Source organism: Leptonychotes weddellii, chromosome 8 (genome assembly GCF_054177405.1).
Source record: "Leptonychotes weddellii isolate Sample4059 chromosome 8, ASM5417740v2, whole genome shotgun sequence".
Classification (NCBI taxonomy): Eukaryota; Metazoa; Chordata; class Mammalia; order Carnivora; family Phocidae; genus Leptonychotes; species Leptonychotes weddellii.
The window spans coordinates 34651097-34670150 of record NC_138376.1 but is presented as its reverse complement, the minus strand read 5'-3'; the positions used below and the strand labels follow the sequence as shown (position 1 = coordinate 34670150).

Genomic DNA, 19054 nt, shown 5'->3' with positions numbered 1-19054 from the left:
TGCTCGTAAGGAAGACAAAAGCAGTTAAAAACCAAACAAGGTACAGCTTCAGTGTGCATCCCGGGAACACCTGGCTTGCACATGCGTGTGTGCCTTGGGAAAGTCTAAGACTCAATTTCTTTATCTCTTAAATGGGTATGAATAATAATTCCCATCTCAATAGCTTCACTGTGTGTTTAAATGATAGGTTGTGTAAACATCCCCAGTCTATTTCAGACATTCACTTACTGTAATTCTTGCTGGTGCTGGATCAGAGCCATGTGAGAGGCACAGCGGGACGGAGGGTCCTTGGCCCGGGGCCAGCTCCCAATAGCCATGATTGTCTTCTCCCTGGGAGAATTGAACAGATGCCCGTCCAGGCTGCAGCTGGTGGTCAGAGGTGGCCCCCTGTTCTTACCTCTCTGCAAGTTTCACGTGCCAGAGAGAAAACACACGTGAGGAGCTGAGGGTACAGGACCCTGGACCCACAGAGCTGCTCCTGTCCTTTCAAAGAGCACCTTTGACATCCGTTCTGCTCTACGTGAGTTCTGAGCCCCAAAGAGTCTGTGTGGTGCTTGCGGAGACCCCTGTTGCACAAAGCATGCCAGCAAAGCAGGGTTGAGCCGTGCTTGCAAGAGCTGGTTGGAGGCTGAGCTAGATCTTGGCTCCCGGGTCCTCATTCAGCCTCCATGCCCTGGTAAGAGTATATTATTTTCTTAGCTCAAATTGCCGTTTCCAAGTCATTATTTCTCTACGACGAGAAAACAATATTGGTTCTTATGTAATATCAACCTCAATGAATCTGGAAGTGATCATGGAATGGGTGGATTTTTTTTCCTCCTTAAAAAGGAGAAAAATAAATTTGAGATTGTTTGCATATGGCTGAGAATATTTATGAACTATTCCCCTTGTTTCCTCGTCACATATTTTACCCAGTGCATTTGCGGGTGGTAGCGAATAAATCTTTACGGGAAGGGCGGGTGGAGAGGGGCAGACAGCAGTTAAAGGATGGGGGACCCGTCAAGTGCCTGGGCCTCCACTGGTCCCGGGTCTCAGGGTCCCCTGGCCTCAGGCTTGCTGTGGTCTGAGGGTTACCCTATCCTGCTACTCAGAGGAGGGTTTCAAATGGGAACACTGACGGGATTAACATCTCCTTGTCACTCTGGTTTCTTTCATAATCCCCCTCCCTCTTATCTGAGCAGGAAGTTCACCAGCGGTTTTCTGACCTGGGGGCCGTGGGCCAAAAGAGATAATTAAATTCTATGGATGCCAGATCGAGCCAGGGTCAGAGGAATAAGTTGGCAGGTAGGAGGGAAAAGAACTGGCAGAAGCTGTATCAGTGCCGGTATCTGTTAGTCGAGAAGAATGGCTGTGTGTTAGCACAGACGTGTCGTGTCTGTTTCCCCCCGGCCATGTCGCTCACACAGCGCATCACCAAGAAGGATCCCGACGGAGCGTCCGGGACAGGGCTGTGGCTGTACGTGATTACATCAGGATGGGACGCAAAGCTCTGGGCTGTTGGTTGTCATCTCTGGGGCCTGGGCCTCGGAACTGGAGCTTCTGAGAATCTCTCAGTCTCTGCCGCACCTTGGAGTTTTTAGGAATATAACTGATGGAGAGTGTGGGGTCAGGGACAGAGAGCAGATAGCTGTCACATTTGGTCCTGCACTAGCAAGAGCAAATCATAGAGATGTCCTAGCACGGGGCAGGCATTGTATGAGGCACTTTTCCCTGCATAATCCGAGTCAGGCCTTAGGAAGATTGGGGATCTTCATCTCACAGTTGAGATGAGAAAACTGAAACTCGGCGACATCGAGGAGCTTGCCCAAGGTCACACTTGGTCGTGAGTTCCAGGATCAGAGACGTTCCCAGATTTGTGGGGTCTGAAGCCAATAGAATAAATACAAATAAGGAATTTAAAAAAAAATCAAGTTCAAGGCTTTGGAAGGGGCCATGGGATGAAGGGAGCCGAAGCTCAAACTTGAGCAGCGTCATAATAAATCCACCCTGGGCAGGGTTGAAATTTAAACACAGGCTTAGCTCCAGGCCACGCAGCCCCTCCCCTGCTGCCTCGCCTCCTCTTCTCTCTACCATGATTACCACCAACTGCGCCCTTCACATTCCTGATCAAAAATACACAGACTCGAGCAATGACATTGACCGGCGGAGGACATCCTCAGCACACGCCCCCTCGGGATGTCACATAGATGTCACAGCTATGGCATGAGGTGACAGCCATGCCCACTGCCACACTTAATCCTTCCACCTCAAGAGCTCATGGAGACATAGTTGAGATGTATCCAGAATTGTCCTCCCAAGGAGCTCCAGTTGCTCTTCTAGGCCTCTTTTACCAAATGCCATGATCATTCCCACACTGGGGGACTTGGGCACAGACTCCTGCAATGGCCTGCTCAGGTCTCCAGCGGGCATTTTGGAATTACAGTCTGCAACATTTCATTTCCTTTCATCCATCTCTGTCGCTTGGATTGATACCCGTTGGGCCGATTTCAGCAGACACTCTATTTGATTTTTCCTTTCTCCCTTAGAATCAAGATTTTGTCATAATCGCCATAACTGAAAGGGGTGGAGGGCTTTAAGGAAGCAAACAAACCCAATATAGATCACAAGTGCTTCGGCCGGGGTGGGGGTGGGGCCCATAAAGACTATTGTTCGGTCCCCACCCTCTGCTATTGTCCTTGCATAGGCTTGCAATCCCATCCTAGTCTAGACAATTACTAAGGGGAGTACAAGCATTTTTTCCCAGCCCTGCTCACTTTATTCTCCCAAACTGGAAACACAAAGCAGATGATGAAGTACAAGTTCAAATGCCACACCAGGGAGAAGGAAGTATTGAGAAACTACGTCCAACCTCCAGCCTGTTTTCAAACATTCCAGTAAGTGTTCAATTGATTTATCTTGGGCTGGTGGTGTTTCATTGTCTCAAACAAAGGCCTCCTATGAAAAGACAAACTTGGGTTATGGAGGAGTGGCTAACAGAAGGCACATTTGGAAAAAAGTAAGTAAGAGTCCCCGTCCTCTGGGCTCTTCCCCCAGGGGCAGCATCCCTCCTTCATCTGCCAGAATTAACATCAGGACTGATTCCCGTTACCTCAGCATCACCCTCTACACCGGAGTCTGGGAAAAAACAGCCTTGGGGACGGGGTGATGACATAGGTGCAGTGGCTGGGGGCCCAGTCAGCCATCTCCTGCACCCCTGTCCTCGGAGCTCGGGTGGCCAGCGTTCTGTGCCTGGAACTGACTGTGAGACTCTCGATGGATTGGTTCCGAGTGACAGTGGCTTCAGGCTGTTGCTCTTTTGAATATTTTGTTCTCCTCTTGTGTCTAAATCAATTACTGGATAGGAAATTATTGGGGCAAGACTGAAAGTCTTCTGCCACACTGTCATCCTTTGGATGTTCATTCTCTGAGGTGTGTCCTTGACAGGTTTCCATGCAGCTGGGTCTGGTGGAGCCCTCTGCCTAGTGCACCGGCCCTTCCATTCTGGACATCTCTGATTTTTAGAACAACCTTCTCTAGATTAAACTGAAGTATTGCCCTTCTGGTATCCATTGGTCCTGTAGGGGCAACACCAAGCAGGGTGGCTTACTTTCCTCTGTCGTGTCTTCCTGGAAGCCTTGTGCCCCCCACCCCCCTTCTCAGGTTGGCTTAGTTGGTGCCTCCTTAGTTAATGCTTCCACAAAGTCTGACGCGTATCTCTGTCCTAGACTTTCTAAGCAGTTGTTTACTTAGTGAATAGCCCTTTCTTTCTACAAAATTCTTATGCGGGTTAATTGTGGACTATTGGAAAAATATAGAGAAGCAAAACAGGAAATGAAAGTTGACTATTATTACTGTATCTACTGGAGATGAGCACTTCAAAAACTTTGATATATATCCTAATGGTTGCATTTGTATATTTATGTTTTTTTTTTAAAGGATTAACCAGTGTTTATTGTTTGGTTAAGGTTTGCTTTTTCAGACCACGTAACACTCTTCTGCTGCGTTGTATTAATGGCTTGCAGGTATTCTGTAGTGTGTGGGAGCTGACGGTGTGACGGGAGGGGCACAGAATTCAGGATAGGCTCCTTTACTCTGAAGACCCCTGGTTGTTTCCAGTGGCAGGAAGGCTGACTGAAGATTTTTCTTCTGCTGTTTCATGCCAGCCCTTGAGAGAGGCCTGACCAGGGCACTGAAGAAACTGGATGACTACCTGAACAACCCTCTCCCAGAGGAGATCGATGCCAACACTTGCGGGGATGAAGACAAGAGGTCCCGGCGCAAATTCTTAGATGGGGACGAGCTGACCCTGGCCGACTGCAATCTGTTGCCCAAACTCCATGTGGTCAAGGTAAGACAGCTCTACCTGCAGGTCGCTTGCCTTATCCAACTCCATCATAGGCCCCTGTCACCTGCGTGGATGAGTCAAGGACAGTGCCACCTGCTGGTCCAGAGCCTGGGCTCTGAAGTCACAGGAATATGAACCCCAAATCAGCCTCCACTGCTTGCTGGCTGTATAGACTCTCTGAGCTTCAGTAAAACAGGCATATATTACTTACTTCTTATTCTTATTTTTACTTCTTGGCTGGGAGAGTAAATATGGAGCAACAGTGCCTGGCATATTATAAAGGCTCAATACATAGTAGCTGCTATTGTTATAATATGTGTGGTTATACATACATATATATGTATATGCATACATTTATACATATATATATATAAAGAGAGAGAGAGCTTCTTCCTTGCCTCTGCCTCCCAGGTTTTCACTGGCCACACCCCCACGTCTCTATGAAGTTGCTTCATATGCAAGCCTTCTCATTCGCTCCAGTAACTCCCTAGGACAGGTGTGTATCCTCTTCCTCATCTATCAGCTCAAGGGCTGGAGGCTGTAAGAAGTGACATCATTTTCTTGCCACGGTTGTCCTACACTGATCAAATGCAGTGTAATCCTGTCCTATAAGAATTCTAGGATCCGAGAGTTGGAAAGAAGGGAATTCCAAGGTCATCCCAAACTGTCTCCCACCCCCCACTGGACCACTTTCCGCGTGTCTGTGACAGGCTTCCATGCAGCTGTCGCCTCACACTTCTGATGATGAAGAGCTCCCTGCCTAACGAGTCAGCCCTATCATTTTGGATGACTCTGACAATTAAAACATCTTTCCTTTTTTTTTTTTTTTTTAAAAAAGGGGGATGGGCAGAGGGAGAGAGAGAATCTCAAGCAGGCTCCATGCCCAGCACACAGCTTGATGTGGGGCTCCATCTTACATCTTACAACCTGGAGGTCATGACCTGAGCCGAACTCAAGAGTCGGATGCTTAACCGACTGAGCCACACACACACCCCTAAAAACATCCTATGTTGAGCACAAACAGCCTCCCCGCTCCCCTTTGTTCTCTGGAGCAGCATGGATCAGGGCTGCTCTGTTTCACCTTCTTTGAAGACGATAGTTGTGTGCCCTGATGTTTGTTCTCTAAACTAATGCTTCTTCTCACATCCTTTCCCGGCCTTCACCAGCCGAGCGAAACACACAGTGGGACCATACCGCTAGACTCTTCTCTACTTTTATACACATTTATATCATATGTCTCAGTCAGACAATAGGCTCTATCGGGAGAGTGGCTTCTCCAAGCACGATGGTGGGTACATGGTGGCCCTTTCATAAATACTCATTGATTGACCATTTGATCACCTCGCTTGTGTCTTTATCATACCATTTTCCTTCTGCCCTTCACTAAGAAGAATCAGATTCAATCATTTATCAGCTGGATAGCTGCCTATCGTTTTCCAGCTGAAGTCCTGAGCTAGAGATGTGGGCTTCCCTCCAGTCAGAGCACAACCAGCTTGAACTGAAATCTGAGCTGTGCAAGCACTGGCGTTCCCACAGGACTTGGTCCAAGCTGGGGACTGGGCCGGAATCACGTGTGCCGTTCCTGATGGGCCGGGAAAGTGCAATCTATTAATATGAAGACGCTTTGGGTTCGGGGCCAAGCCAATGGTTACTTGTAAGTGAAGCCAAGCTCCATGTCTTTTAAGTTCTTAATGACCGCATGCCCCACCACACCCACGGAAACATCTTTTATTCTCTTTTCCTGAGGAACAGGTGGCACCATTAGGGATGGTATGATTCTAGTTCAGTCCCAGTGTGTCCGCGTGATGTAATGGAAAGACACCCCATTCAGAAAGTCACGCGACCCACATCCTAGTCCTACTAACAGCATGAGCTGGGGAAAGTCACTGAATCTTTCTGGAATTCATTTTTCTCATGCCTAAATGAAGAGATTATGAAGTATATTCCTTCTTGCCTCTTTCTTCTCTCTTCCTTTACTCCTTCCTTCTTCTGTCATACTCAAACATGTACTGACTACCTGCTCAAGAATTTCCTGTTGAATAAGGTAAACAAATGGATCCCCCAAGGCCCTGTGCTTCATCTTCTGACTCCTCCCGTTCCTCCCAGCCCTAAAGGATGATGCTCCGCCCGTGTCCTTGGATGGAGTTCAGTGAGCTGTTCACTTGGAGAAGCTGGGGATCAGAGGGAGGACGGGCTTCGAGGGGACAAAGGCTGGGCCTCGCCTTCTGTCTCCTTGGATTTCTGCTGATCCAGCTTATCAGATCCCAGAGACCTGGCAAAGCCCCGTCCTGCAGAAAGAGTGAAGGGGGAGCCAAGTCAGGCCTCCAGTTTGGCTCCTGATGCCAAAACCTAATCTGGGCTGTGGGAGCTAACTGTTTTCATATGAAAGAGCAAATTCAGACCATGAGCATGGAAGTTCCTGTGAACGTCAGAGCTCCGTGTGCACATCCTCGCCCGCGCTCTCTCGCGCTCTCTCCCTCTCTTACCTGGCTCTCGTTCAGGTTCATCTTCATTCTCCCTGAGAGCCTGGTTTGAACTCTTGCTGTCTTGCTCCCTTCTAGTCCTCATCCTCAAGGCAAGCCAACATGTGAGGAAAGAACCAGCGATGTGGCCAAGGCTCAGGGCGTGCAGGTCCGGGCAGGGAGGGGCATGGTGGGCCTTCTGGAGCAGCCCCTGGGACCCCTGCCTAGCACGGTGACCTGCTTCAGCCCCTGAAGCAAACAGCAAAGGAGACATAAGCTCAAGTATATATCCATAAGCCGCCCTTCTGCTGTCTTAAATCTCATAGCGCATCCTTTAAAAATGAAAACAAATCCCAGCATGGAGAGACTTGAGGCCACTCCATCTGTCAGTTTGTGACCCGTCCCTCCTGCCTGGTCTTGCTCCTTAGCCAGGACAGCTGCTTCTCAAGGGCTCCTGGGAAAACCCAGGGGACCCTCACCCTGCAGTGAACAGGGGGAGGTCAAGGAGAACTGGCAATGGGTGTTGGCCCCAGCATTTGCTTGTGGCAAGTGCTCTGCCAGGGGACTCAGTTGCCATCCCCTTTGCTTCTTAGTTGCACCTAAGCTGGACATAGCATTGTGGGGATGTGGCTTCCTTGGTGACTACCCCAAACCAGTTCTCTTAACCAACAGAATTTAATAGAAAGAAGCAGTAAGTACTAAAGTACCAGGAAGGCAAAGTGTACCACGAGGTTCTACCTTAATAGGGCGGCCACGACCCCCTAGGGCAGGGGAGGCCAACGGAAGAGGTCGGAAGGATCTAAAACTTGGCAACTTAGATGAGGGGCCCCTGCAGAGCCCAACCTTGGACCTGCGAGCTGGGGAATGCTGAGCTGCCGCTGGGGGCTGAGTTCAGGGCACGGCCCAGGGGGCTGGCCCCCAACCCCTGCAGGGGGTCACTGCTGTGTGCTGGCCTCTCTCAGCCAGGGTGAAGACCTAGTTCCACCAGTGGTGGCAAAACAAGAAAACTGGACTCAGCTGCTGCTGCTGGAGCAAAGGAGAGTCTGACAGGCAGGGGATGTGGATGTCCGCTGCAGAAAGGGGCGGCCCCTCTCCCTCCTCCAGCCTTGCAGACCCTCTCTAGTGCCCCCTCTTGGAAGAGCCTAACAGGGAGTCCCTGGCAGAACAGATGTGATTTGCAGAGTTCCCACCCATGCGTCCCAGCGCCCCCGGCATCCCAAAGAAACAAACACCAGGGTGGTTTGGAGATAAGCAGCAATAGCAGGATAACTGGCACACAAGGGATTCTGAGTACAGCCCTACCTTTCTCGTTTGCAGACAGCTGGGTGGCCACGTGGAGAGGAGGGAAGGACTGTCATAGGAATACCGGGCCCAGCAGAAGGAATAGAGTCAATGATACTGTAATAGCATCCTATGGTGACGGATGGGAGCTTCCCTGCTGGTGCACACAGCAGAGCATATAGACTTGTCCAATCACTGTGTTGTGCACCTGAAACTAATGCGACACTGTGTGTCAACTATACCCGAATAAAAAAAGAAAAGCAAGGACTATAATAAACATGAGTGATTACTCAAAAGATACTGGTTGAATTAATTTCCTATGTCACATGGTGTAACCTATTTACGCTCTTGTGGCTTCAGTCTGCTCATTGCTAAGGATCTGCAGTCTCTAAAATTAAGTGAGTTTCTTCCATTTGACTCTAGATGCACTTTGATTTAGGATACCTGAAGATAGTAAAGATGCAATACAGCTGTTTATTGAATCCTTACTTATTTAACTTCTCTTTGCCTTACTTCCGTCATCTGTAAAATGGGAACATAATACACTCTTCCTTATAGAGTTACTTAGAGGTTTAAGAGGCTTGCACAGTGCTTAAAACAGCCTGGAGCAGAGCACATAGTAAATAAACGCTTGTTAGTGTCACTACGCTTATAAACAGTGTTACTGAGGGGCACCTGGGTGGCTCAGTCGGTTAAACATCTGCCTTCGGCTCAGGTCATGATCCCAGGGTCCTGGAATTGAGCCCCCCATTGTCTTTGGGGCTCCCTGCTCAGCAGGAAGCCTGCTCTTCCCTCCCTCTGCTACCCACCCCCGCTTGTACTTTCTCTCTCTTTCTCTCTCTCAAATAAATAAAATCTTAAAAAAATAAAAAAAATCCTAGTGTTATTATCAGGCAGTATAAGAATGAAGCTGGGGTTCCTGTCCTTCTGCTTACACTGCTCACAAGCTAGGGAAGAGAGAGAGGATACTAAAACAGTAACTGCAATTCAGAATAGAATAGAGCTTACTATTGTAACACAACTTCCAAACTGATGCAGGAGAACGGAGGAGGAAACTGCATGCTCCTTGGGAATGTGGTCAAACCCATGAGGCTGAGCTTTTCATGTAATAGGTCATCATTGCGTTCACTCAGCATAGCTTTCCAGGGAACCCTGAACATCACTGGCACCAAAATGAAAATGAAAGCCCAGAGTAGCTGAACTCAGGGGTTCTCTGAGTGGGAGGATCCCAGGGCCAGCAGTCTGAAGACCTCTCTAAAAAGAAAGCAAGGAAAAGAGTCAGAAGTCAGTGGCTTAGGAGAAAGGCTACTCTTTGCTATTCCCACCCCGGCCCCAGAGGGCTAGAAGCAAGACCAGCTAATGCGCAGACCCCAGCGTACAGTGACAATAAGTGGCCCCTGTTAAAAAGTACTCAGAATTTCCAGATGGTGACAGCAGAGCATTGAACCAAAAGCAAGCCCTTCTGAGTTTGAGGCCCCATGTAACTACACAGGTCACCCTCTCTGCATGCAAATGGGCAGAAGATGGGTCTCAGTGAATTATAATAGGAGATAATGTTTCTTGAGCACTCAGTATGAGCCAGCCACCCCTCTAAGCATTTTATGTGTATAACTAATCTGTTACTCCAAGGTAAGTCCTATTATTACCTTCATTTTAGAGATAAATTGGGGTTCAGGGAGGCTAAGTAACTAGTCCAAGGTCACACAGCTGTTAGGTAGTGGAGTAAAATTGCAGATCCAGTCAGTGGGGATCCAGAGTCCATGTTCTTAACCACGATGCTACTGTTTCAACACAAACAGCACCTCCCCAGAACGCCCATCCGCAGCCCCCACATGTGGCAAACTAGAAGAGACTAGAAATTATGATTTGTTCACTCCCACATCATACATTGAACCTGCATGTACAGTCCAACATCTAACTTACTTTTTATGCTTTTTGTTCTCTCCTATAAATAAGGGTGTTTATGTAAAAAAAAGTGGATGGCGGGAAAAATTTATAATTCTATCAGTCAGACATAACCACTGGTAACATATTGGTATATGTACTTCTAGTCACCTCACATATTTCTCCAAATTGCATTATACTGCACTTTAAAAAATTCTTTCTTTATTAATTTTTTTGCACTGCACTTGAAACTTAGCAATCTTTTTTTTTTTAAAGATTTTATTTATTTATTTGAGATAGAGAGAAAGAGCAAGAGAGAGAGCATGAGCCGGGGGCAGAGGGAGAAACAGACTCTCCACTGAGTGGGGAGCCCGATGTGGGGCTCAATCCCAGGACCCTGGGATCATGACCTGAGCCGAAGGCAGACGCTTAACCAACTGAGCCACCCAGGCACCCACTTAATGATCTAAAAGAGTTTTCCAGATGCCTGGAACTTCTTCTGCAGCATCATTTCTAAAGGCTCTCCAGGATGGCATTGTATTTACCTATGATAATGCATTTATCCACGTACCTATGGCAGGACATTTCTTTCCTCTGCCATTTTTTCACTATTGCATTTTTTACTATTCGTCCCGTGATCGCAGGTAGGTAGCTCAATCTTTGTGATCATTTCCTAAGGAAAATTCCCCGAAGCAGAATGCCTAGGTCAAAGGGCAAATTATATTGACTTACAAAATAAATAAGATCAGAGAAGGTGGAAAGAAGGCAGCACCCCCACCTTGCGTGACAAACATTTTTGCTGCGGGCGGGCTCGCGGTGAGTGATGCTCGCGTGCACCCGGGTCCCCCGCCCCTCCTCACCGCACGCACGCCGGGTCCGGCACTAACTCCGTCCCACTGGTTTGTCTCGTGCATTCACGCCCTTTTCTGTCCTGCCGTCTGTGTTGTAGATTGTGGCCAAGAAGTACCGCAACTACGATTTCCCGGCCGAGATGACGGGCCTGTGGCGGTACCTGAAGAACGCCTACGCGCGGGATGAGTTCACCAACACCTGTGCGGCAGACCAGGAGATCGAGTCGGCCTACGCCGATGTGGCCAAGCGCCTCAGCCGGTCCTGAGCTCAGCCGCCTTGCCCCACCCCTGGCAGCAGAAGGACTTGGCTTCTCCCAAAGGAACTCGGGCCTCGCAGACCCCCCTTCCGCGCCGCGTCGGGAAACAGCGTTTGGTTGCCCTCCACATCTCGCTGGCCTCGTGGGACACCAGCCTGCTGCCTCTTAGGAAGGTCCCAGCCGACCCCATCTGATCACGCGGGCATCTGCAAGCAGAAATGGTAGAAACACGCAAGCGCTCAGCCTTTGGAGCCCACCTAGGGGACTGTCCCCAGCCCCGCCGCCAATCAGAATCGCTGCCCAGCTGCATTAGGAACATGCAACACCGTGTCCCCCCCCCTGTCCTCTTTGTTGGTAACTCCACGGCCGAGGACAGATGCCATCGTAGTTCTTGCTAGAAAGAGAGCCACCGCGTTGGGGGGAGACAGAGTGAATGGAGGGCCGGCAGGCTGTGGATTGGGCCACTGGCACATACACCTTCAGTCCCCGTCTGCTTTCTGACGCTCCGGTCACACGGGGCACTGAAGACCAGACGGGAGCACCACTTCAGACAGTCTCTGTTGGCTGCAATGCTGAGACGGTCGCCATGCTTTTGTGTATCTGGCTGACAGGAGCCTCTGGTTCTTGGCTGTCCAGGCCTTTTGAGGAAGGGACATTGGCATGCAGTCGCAGACTGGGGTGACTGCAAAGGGGAGGGGGAGCAGTGTCGATGCCAAAAGGCCCACGGGGTCTACCAGCCATGGGGTTTGCTTGCTTAGGGGTAGTTTTGTTGGAGATGCCATGCCTGGGTTTGACTGATCCACGAGTCAATTTCGGTCTGTGAGAAAGCAGATGGGGGGGGTGGGGTGGGGGTGACGATAGAGAAGTTCTTTATGAGGCTCGATGTTCCCTGGGAATCCTTCACACAGGTCTTCTCTCTCATGATCTAAGTCTTGAACTGCTGATGGCATGTCACTACCAACCAAGAATTGGCCAAAACTGACTTCCCAGTCTCTTCAAGTGGTTCCCCAATGTGGGTCTGCCAGCCGGATGTGACTCCTGGCTGAGTTGGCTGCAATCTCTGACGGGTGAGAGATGGCATGATCATGGAACACCTTAGGAAGAAAGTCCATGGGCTTTTCTGACCGGGAAACCATGTGGTTTGACCTTGAGGAAAAGTAGATGCCCCATCTGGGTTAATTTTCCTGCCATCTGACTCACCTGCCAGATGAGAAAGGAACGGGTTTTAGTCAGTATTTCACTCCTCAGTCGTTCTCCTTGAGTTTCACCTCCTTCAAAGCTCACCCGGCTCAAGCCTGGGGACCTGTGCAGAGGAAACTAAGAAAAACGAGCTAATCATCAGCCCTCTGTCCTAGTGATGCGCTGTGAGAAAAGCCACCCGCCATAGACGGTCACCTTCAGCAGTCCTCCCATCCGGGCTGCCTGCGGGTAGAGTGAGGTCCCGAGTGCCAGAAAGCCCCGGGACCTGGCTCATTGCTCAGGAAGCTCAGGGCAGCACGGTCCTTTCCATAGAAACATCCGCATATCCTCACCCCGGCCACCCCCAGACCGGCCTGCCTCCTGGGATCTCTGAAGAAATCACGTTGGCCCGCTGATCTGAGCAGAAGGGAGGAAACAGGAGCCCCTTGAGCCCACTGAGGAAGAGGAAATTTCTCAGTAGGACGTTTTATTAGCCTGAGAGCTTTGCAAGGGCAAGGAGGCATTGATTCATTCCCACCCCTAAAGGAACCTTCCCAGGGACTCCCTGGGAACTTAGTCCCGAGACATGTTTAGAAAGGAGCATGGGGTGGGGGGGGAACAGTTCTTGTGACTATAGGGGTAAGCCCTGACCTGGCCTCGGGAGATGAAGTCTTGAATGATCCCAGAGGACTATTAGTGTAAATCCTGTTGTCCTCAGAAACCCTTCCCTGAGTTTAGCAACACAGGCACGATGACCTAAGAAGCAGTTTACTTTCCAGAGACCCACAGTGGTCTAGAAGCAAGTCGATGTAGCAAAGGGAGCGGGACAAAGAAAACAGGCCCCAGGTGGCACAGCTCCTGGCTAGGGGTTGTCTGATCCTAATGACTGATTTGAGAGTCAGAATTCAGCCATTGGCGAGTCTTTAAAAACAAAGAAGCCAAACCAAATCAATATTGTTGTTTCTAGATGGTCCTTCTGTGGTTGACATAGTTTTACATAAATAATAATATTAAGGCACCAGTGGGGGGTGGGGGGGGCCGTTACATGATCAGTTATAACCATTGAAAACAGGATGGAGTTTAGAGATGGAAAGCACTTCTGAGTAATTCAGGAATATCTTTTTATTTCAATAGTGGATTATTATATAATATAACTGAGTCTTGACTAAGAGCTTTAATGTCTTACGACCAGATTTAGCAGAATATTTTAAAATAACAATAATATTACCTTCTGATTATTTTTTCCAAGAGAGATTTTTCTCCAGGTCCTTCAGCCTCCCTGGGCTTTGGCCACAACCCTGTCACATACACAGCAAATCATCTTCAAGCATCGGTATGATGAGGTCCTTAGGTGTCTCCAGAACCCACTCAGGGAGTGCTGAAGGTTTGCAGTTTGAACTCCAGAGTTATAAGACAGGAGGTCACCCTATCATTGGTCTTGAATGAGTATTGATCCCTCAAAAAGCATTTCAGTGGCATTAGAAAGAGTTTGGGTTGAGATCCTATTTTATTTCGGATTTATTTTTCCCCTTTGACTTTCATGTCCTATTTTATTTTTGTGGGATAGCATAGTGGGAGGCAGAGTCAGAAAGAAGAATCAAACTCAGAATAACAGTGTTGAATTTACCCATCTATCCAGATTGGGCCACCTCTCAGGTTGGCCCAGAAAGAAGGTATTGGGTAAGATTTTAATAACCTTATATGATGAGCTGGGTAATAAAAGCTTGAGTGTTCTAGACTAGCATGGTGCCTTCTATTGTGTGTCTTTATGTCCTGATAAAGGAAGTCAAATGCCTGACAGCTCAGAATCACACGCTACGAAAAGCAGAACACACTTTTATTTGACCACACAATCTCAGACTGGTTCCAGCTTCCCAGGAAATGCCAGTCTCCGGTGTTCACATCTGCTGGGGGGGTGGGGGGGCAGCAACGATCTTGGTCTTTTCATTAGAAAAAGCCTTCACCACGAGGGAAGTTTCCTAAGCTGCATTTTCCAGCATTTGTTGAATGAAACCATAGAAGCTCTTCGCAGCACCTCTGCCCACTGGCCATTCTGCACAAAGACAACACCAAGCATCTTTGAATTGTTACAGGATGGATCCTGAAGGTCTAAGAATCTCAGGAATCAGTAAGGCCTAGACAAATAGAATTAAAAGAGGGGCAGAGTCAGGAAGGTACAGGTCCTTCTAGGAAGAGTTTTCCATCTTAAAAAACCAGTGAAGAATCTGTATCTAAATTAAATTGGTCTAGAGGCAGCAGGAATCCAGTAGGTACCTCTGTGAGCAGCCACTCTTCCCAGTGGCCAGGAGCCATTTATGTAGCAGAGTGAAGCAAGATGCCGTTCTCTCTCTCCTTGGAAAGATGAAGTATCACCTCATTATTAAAACTAAGTTCCATGATTCCTAAGGGATCACTTCCTTATTTTTTCACATGCCATTAAAAAGAATCATAAGCATTCGAGAGAGAGGTGTGCATGTGAAGCATCCTGGTTCTAAAGTTAGGAGAACAGATGATGTCACATCTTTGGCCTTGGAGCCCTTTCTGCAAACAAGACCCAGTGTCTTCTATCCAGTGCTTTTTAGCATTCAAATCAAGTAACATGTGCCCCCTTCATGAATGCGTATTCCTCTACCTTTGCCAATATTCTTCTCCCGGCTTAGTTGCAGGATGCTTTCCTTTCATCATGAGGTTATGATCCAAAGTGTGCATCATTTTATTTAATGTTACTTGAGGAATTAGATCCAATGCTCCCCTCACCAACCAAAAAATAAAATGAAAGATTGCTTCATTACAGGGTTTGGGCTAATATGTGTTTCTGTAAAAGCAATCTGGTTTTTTTTGGGGGGGGGAGAACATAGTTTAAAGGATCCAATTATCTAAGATATGTTATGCCTAGTTAGAAGTTTCACAATAATGATTATGCATATACTTAAAATATAAAATACCCAGCTGCTGTTTGAACTTTGTCTTACTTTCCTGACCTCGTGTTTGTCCCATCCTAAAAGCTAGGTGTTAACTAATTTAGCAAAAGATGCCTAGCTTTTATAAAAGAACAAACATTACATTTTATAAAGACACTCCAAAGGATGGTTACTTGTTTTTCTCAAGACCTTTAACTGTGGTGACAAAATAGCAGGACTTGCTTTCAAGCCTTAATAAATATAAATTGCCTTTTAATGAAGATATTGCTGAATGTTTTCTTCATGAATCTGAACGAGTAATAAATTGGTTTTCCAGTCTTGATTGGTATTGACTGATTCAAATAAAGTTGGTTTATTTTCAGCTATTACAAAAGCAATCATCAGACTGCTTATTTGAGGTGGGGATCTCCTATGCTGTTTTAAATGACAAGTGTGAACTACCTTTTTTTTTTTTTCCAAATAAAAGTTACTCTGTTTTCCCATTATAAAAGAGAATATGTTCATTGTTCTTAAAAATCAAAAGCAAGTAAAAAGAAAAAGAGGAAGAAGAAAAGGAAAAGCAAGAAGCTTGTGACCTAGTCATCCAAAAATCCATTTTATTTTGGCAGGGCTGAATCCTATTATAAAACATGGGCTGGGTAAAAAAAAAAAAAAAATACACTGATGTTCATTCATGGTTCTCACTTTCCTATCTATATCATTATACCTGGGGGTAAGTCAATAGTGACTGTCTAGGTATGATTTAAGGAGTATTTTAAAATACTGGTCTACTTGCCCCCAAAGCTCTCTCTTTGCCCACAGTGGCCTGGCCCTATCAGTGTTCCTGGCCTAAATTCCCACCCCTAGAACATCACTGACTCTAGATTAAGGTCTCCAAAGTTTTCACAAGTTTTACCTGAAGCCAACATTGACACCCGATGAAGCCGTCTATGAGCATTCACAGATCCCTAGGTCCTCCCAGCTCTGTCGGAACAGCCTCTCCTCACCTTAGAAAGGATGAAACACCTGATTCAGGGAACAAGTCCTGGCAGGAGAGGTGGCCTGTAGCTCAGAGCTGGTGCGGCAGATGCTGTCAATGGTTTCCCTCCATCATGACCACACCTGTGTTCCTCTGGCAGAGCTCTGATTGGGTCAGAGGTCTTCCTCTCCACCCCTTTCTAGTCCCCACCCTCACAGGACCCAGTTCCAGGGGGTGAAGCATGAATGGTCTGAGCCTGTCCTCCTGGCTGTAGTTGGTTTCAGAGTGGGTTCTTGACCACGTTCCACCCAGTATTGGGAGAAGAGATTTGTTTAGGAACTTCTGAGAAAGATCTTCTTCTGAAGAAGTGACTCCTTAAGTCCCTGCCTCCGGATGTGGGTTTGAGGCCTGGAAATACTGCCCCCCACTGGAGACCACGAGGAGGGGCAAGCGTCAGGCAATGCACTGCAAAAGGTGCCAAGAATGGAAAGAGTCCACCACCTGATGGGACCACCGAGCTGCGGAATCAGCCCACTGTATTCCTGGCTCTAACTGTGCATTTCCTGTTCCATAATATATCCTGGGTTGTTGGAGGGGGTTTGTTTGTTTGTTATTATGAGCAGCCGAAGGTATTCAAGTGGTGGACGAGCCAAGTTTGTTGTCATTATTGCTGTTGTTGTTTTTAATAGCTGGTTTGGTCATCAGATTGCTCAGGCAAGACGTGTTCCATGTTTCCCTTGTTGGCTCTGCAGGCTGACCAACGGCTGGGGACACGGGAGACCTCATCTCTCTGCAGCTGTGCTGTAATGAAACCAAGGGGTGCGCGGGTGGCCGTGCTGGCGTCTGGCATTGAGAACGGAGTCCTGTTCCAGAAAACCTGCCAAGAATTGAACTCCGAAACAAGAGCGTCTCATTATACTTACAAGTGTTGTGAGCTGTGTCTCTTTCATTTTTATGTCTAGTAGCTAAGATCCCCAGAATCCCCAGTAAGTTTTACCTCGTGGGAAAACACCTGGGGTATCAGACGTGGGGAAGCTCAGGGTTGAAAACAGGAGATTGGACTTCTAATCCTAAATCCGTCACTATGTTACTGTATGAACTTGAGTAAAGCCCCTTTCTGGGCCATTTCTCCAACAAGGTTAGTTACTAAGACCCCTTGTCTGGGATAATGAGTTCCCTGATAAAGAGTACTTACAGATGGGGCGCCTGGGTGGCTCAGTCGGTTAAGCAGCTGCCTTCAGCTCAGGTCATGATCCCAGAGTCGTGGGATCGAGCCCCACGTCCACCTACCTGCTTAGTGGAGAGCCTGCTTCTCCCTCTCCCTCTGCCTGCCGCTCTGCCTACTTGTGCTCTCTCTCTATCAAATAAATAAATAAAATCTTTAAAGAAAAAAAGCGCACTTATAAGTAATAAAGTGTTTTATAAAGGGAAATGACATTTCAGCCAATTGGAACCATCAATCTATTGGAAGGTCTCACTGTGGTCCTCCTTAATGGAAAGAAGCTGAAAATACATAGGTATTAGGAACTGGTGGGCTTGTTTTTTTCTTTCTTCTTTTAAAGTAAACTTCAGTCGATCTTGGAATCAATTCACATCTTTTTTCCTATCTTTTTAGTCTCTATTCAATGAAATCAACATCTATGTGCAATGAAAACGACCTTGGGGCTCTGCAAGTAGGCTCATTAAGCTGCAGTTATAAACTGCAGAAAATAAAGCAGATCAAATTTTGGAAAAGTTGTCAATAAGAAGTATGGAAATTAAAAAAAAGTTGGAGTTTAACCTCCCTTTAACTAGGATATCTCGATGCCCCAAACTTCTTATCTGTAAACGTATATAGGACTCAGAGTCTAGACCACACAAGATCCAGGATACAAATACTGTAACGGAGGCCAGCATAGCATCCACCTGTGGAGCCGTGCTTGGTTGCATGCCATTTTGTGTGTCCAGAATTGTGCCTGTGTGTTAGTCACTTTCTTTCCCCAATTAAAAACCAAGCTCCTTTAAGGGATGGAGTGTAGATTATCCAATTTGTGTACCACACCTCACCTTGTCTAGCACTCAGCAAATATTATGTGCTGAAAAATAGTTATTAGTGGTTGACTGGAGAGATCACGAGACAGTATTCTAGGCTTCTGGGTTCACCTCGTATCTCACTATTCATGTCCCTGCAGTCCCAGGCTCCCACTGCACCAGAATTCTGGAAATGGAGTGATAATAGTGAGTCAAGGAGAGAAATAGGCATCTGTGTCAGTTAAAAACGCTTCTAATAGACTTCTGAACAATGGGTCCTTCTAAACAGTCTACACAGCATTTCATTGTCTGTCTGAAAGGATGAAAAGCTGCCTGATGCTTACTGGACTGCACGGTTGTGATTAGGTCATGATTTAGCCAGGTTCCCAAGTTGGCCACAAAATTCTGTGTAGATTGGGTGTTCTATTTAGAAATGGTCTAGAAGCTTTGAGGTGAGGATGACTCTGGATACTATCGTTCTGGATACTATCTGGCTAAATATTAGTTAAACAAATACATCTTTTTTCCTGCATATATGTTCACTAGAGAAAATTTAGAAAATGCGAAGAAGTGAAAGAGAAGAAATGAAAGAGCACCTGTAATCCTTCCATGCAGAGATAAGCACCTTTAATGTGTAAATAATTATCTTCCCAGACTTTTTCTAGTGAGATAGAAATGTCAACATGAATAATTTCTTTAACAAAAAGAAAGCTGCTATTGAGAACCGAAACCAATAAACTTTTCTGTCTCGATGATAAACAGGTATAGCCAAAGCACTTTTTCCTGTTGCTCTGCCACATAATACTGGGACTAGATACAAATAGTAACAAACTTGCTACTTGCTTACTTACTAGGACCAGCAGCTTGCTCAACAATATTTGCTTCAGGACCTTACCTTGCTATGCCCATCAATCCAAAATTTTATGT

General features: G+C 47.1%; 1 protein-coding gene across 1 annotated transcript in view; it reads left to right on the top strand.

Moving 5' to 3' along the window:
- Positions 1-15536, top strand: part of CLIC5 (chloride intracellular channel 5) — a 36508-nt gene extending 20972 nt beyond the window's left edge. Inside the window, exons 3-4 of the mRNA XM_081827564.1 lie at positions 4143-4327; positions 10901-15536. Of these exons, the coding sequence (XP_081683690.1) occupies positions 4143-4327; positions 10901-11068 (353 nt within the window). The 3' untranslated portion in view covers positions 11069-15536. The remainder of the gene's footprint in view (positions 1-4142; positions 4328-10900) is intronic.
- Positions 15537-19054: the final 3518 nt, after the last annotated feature.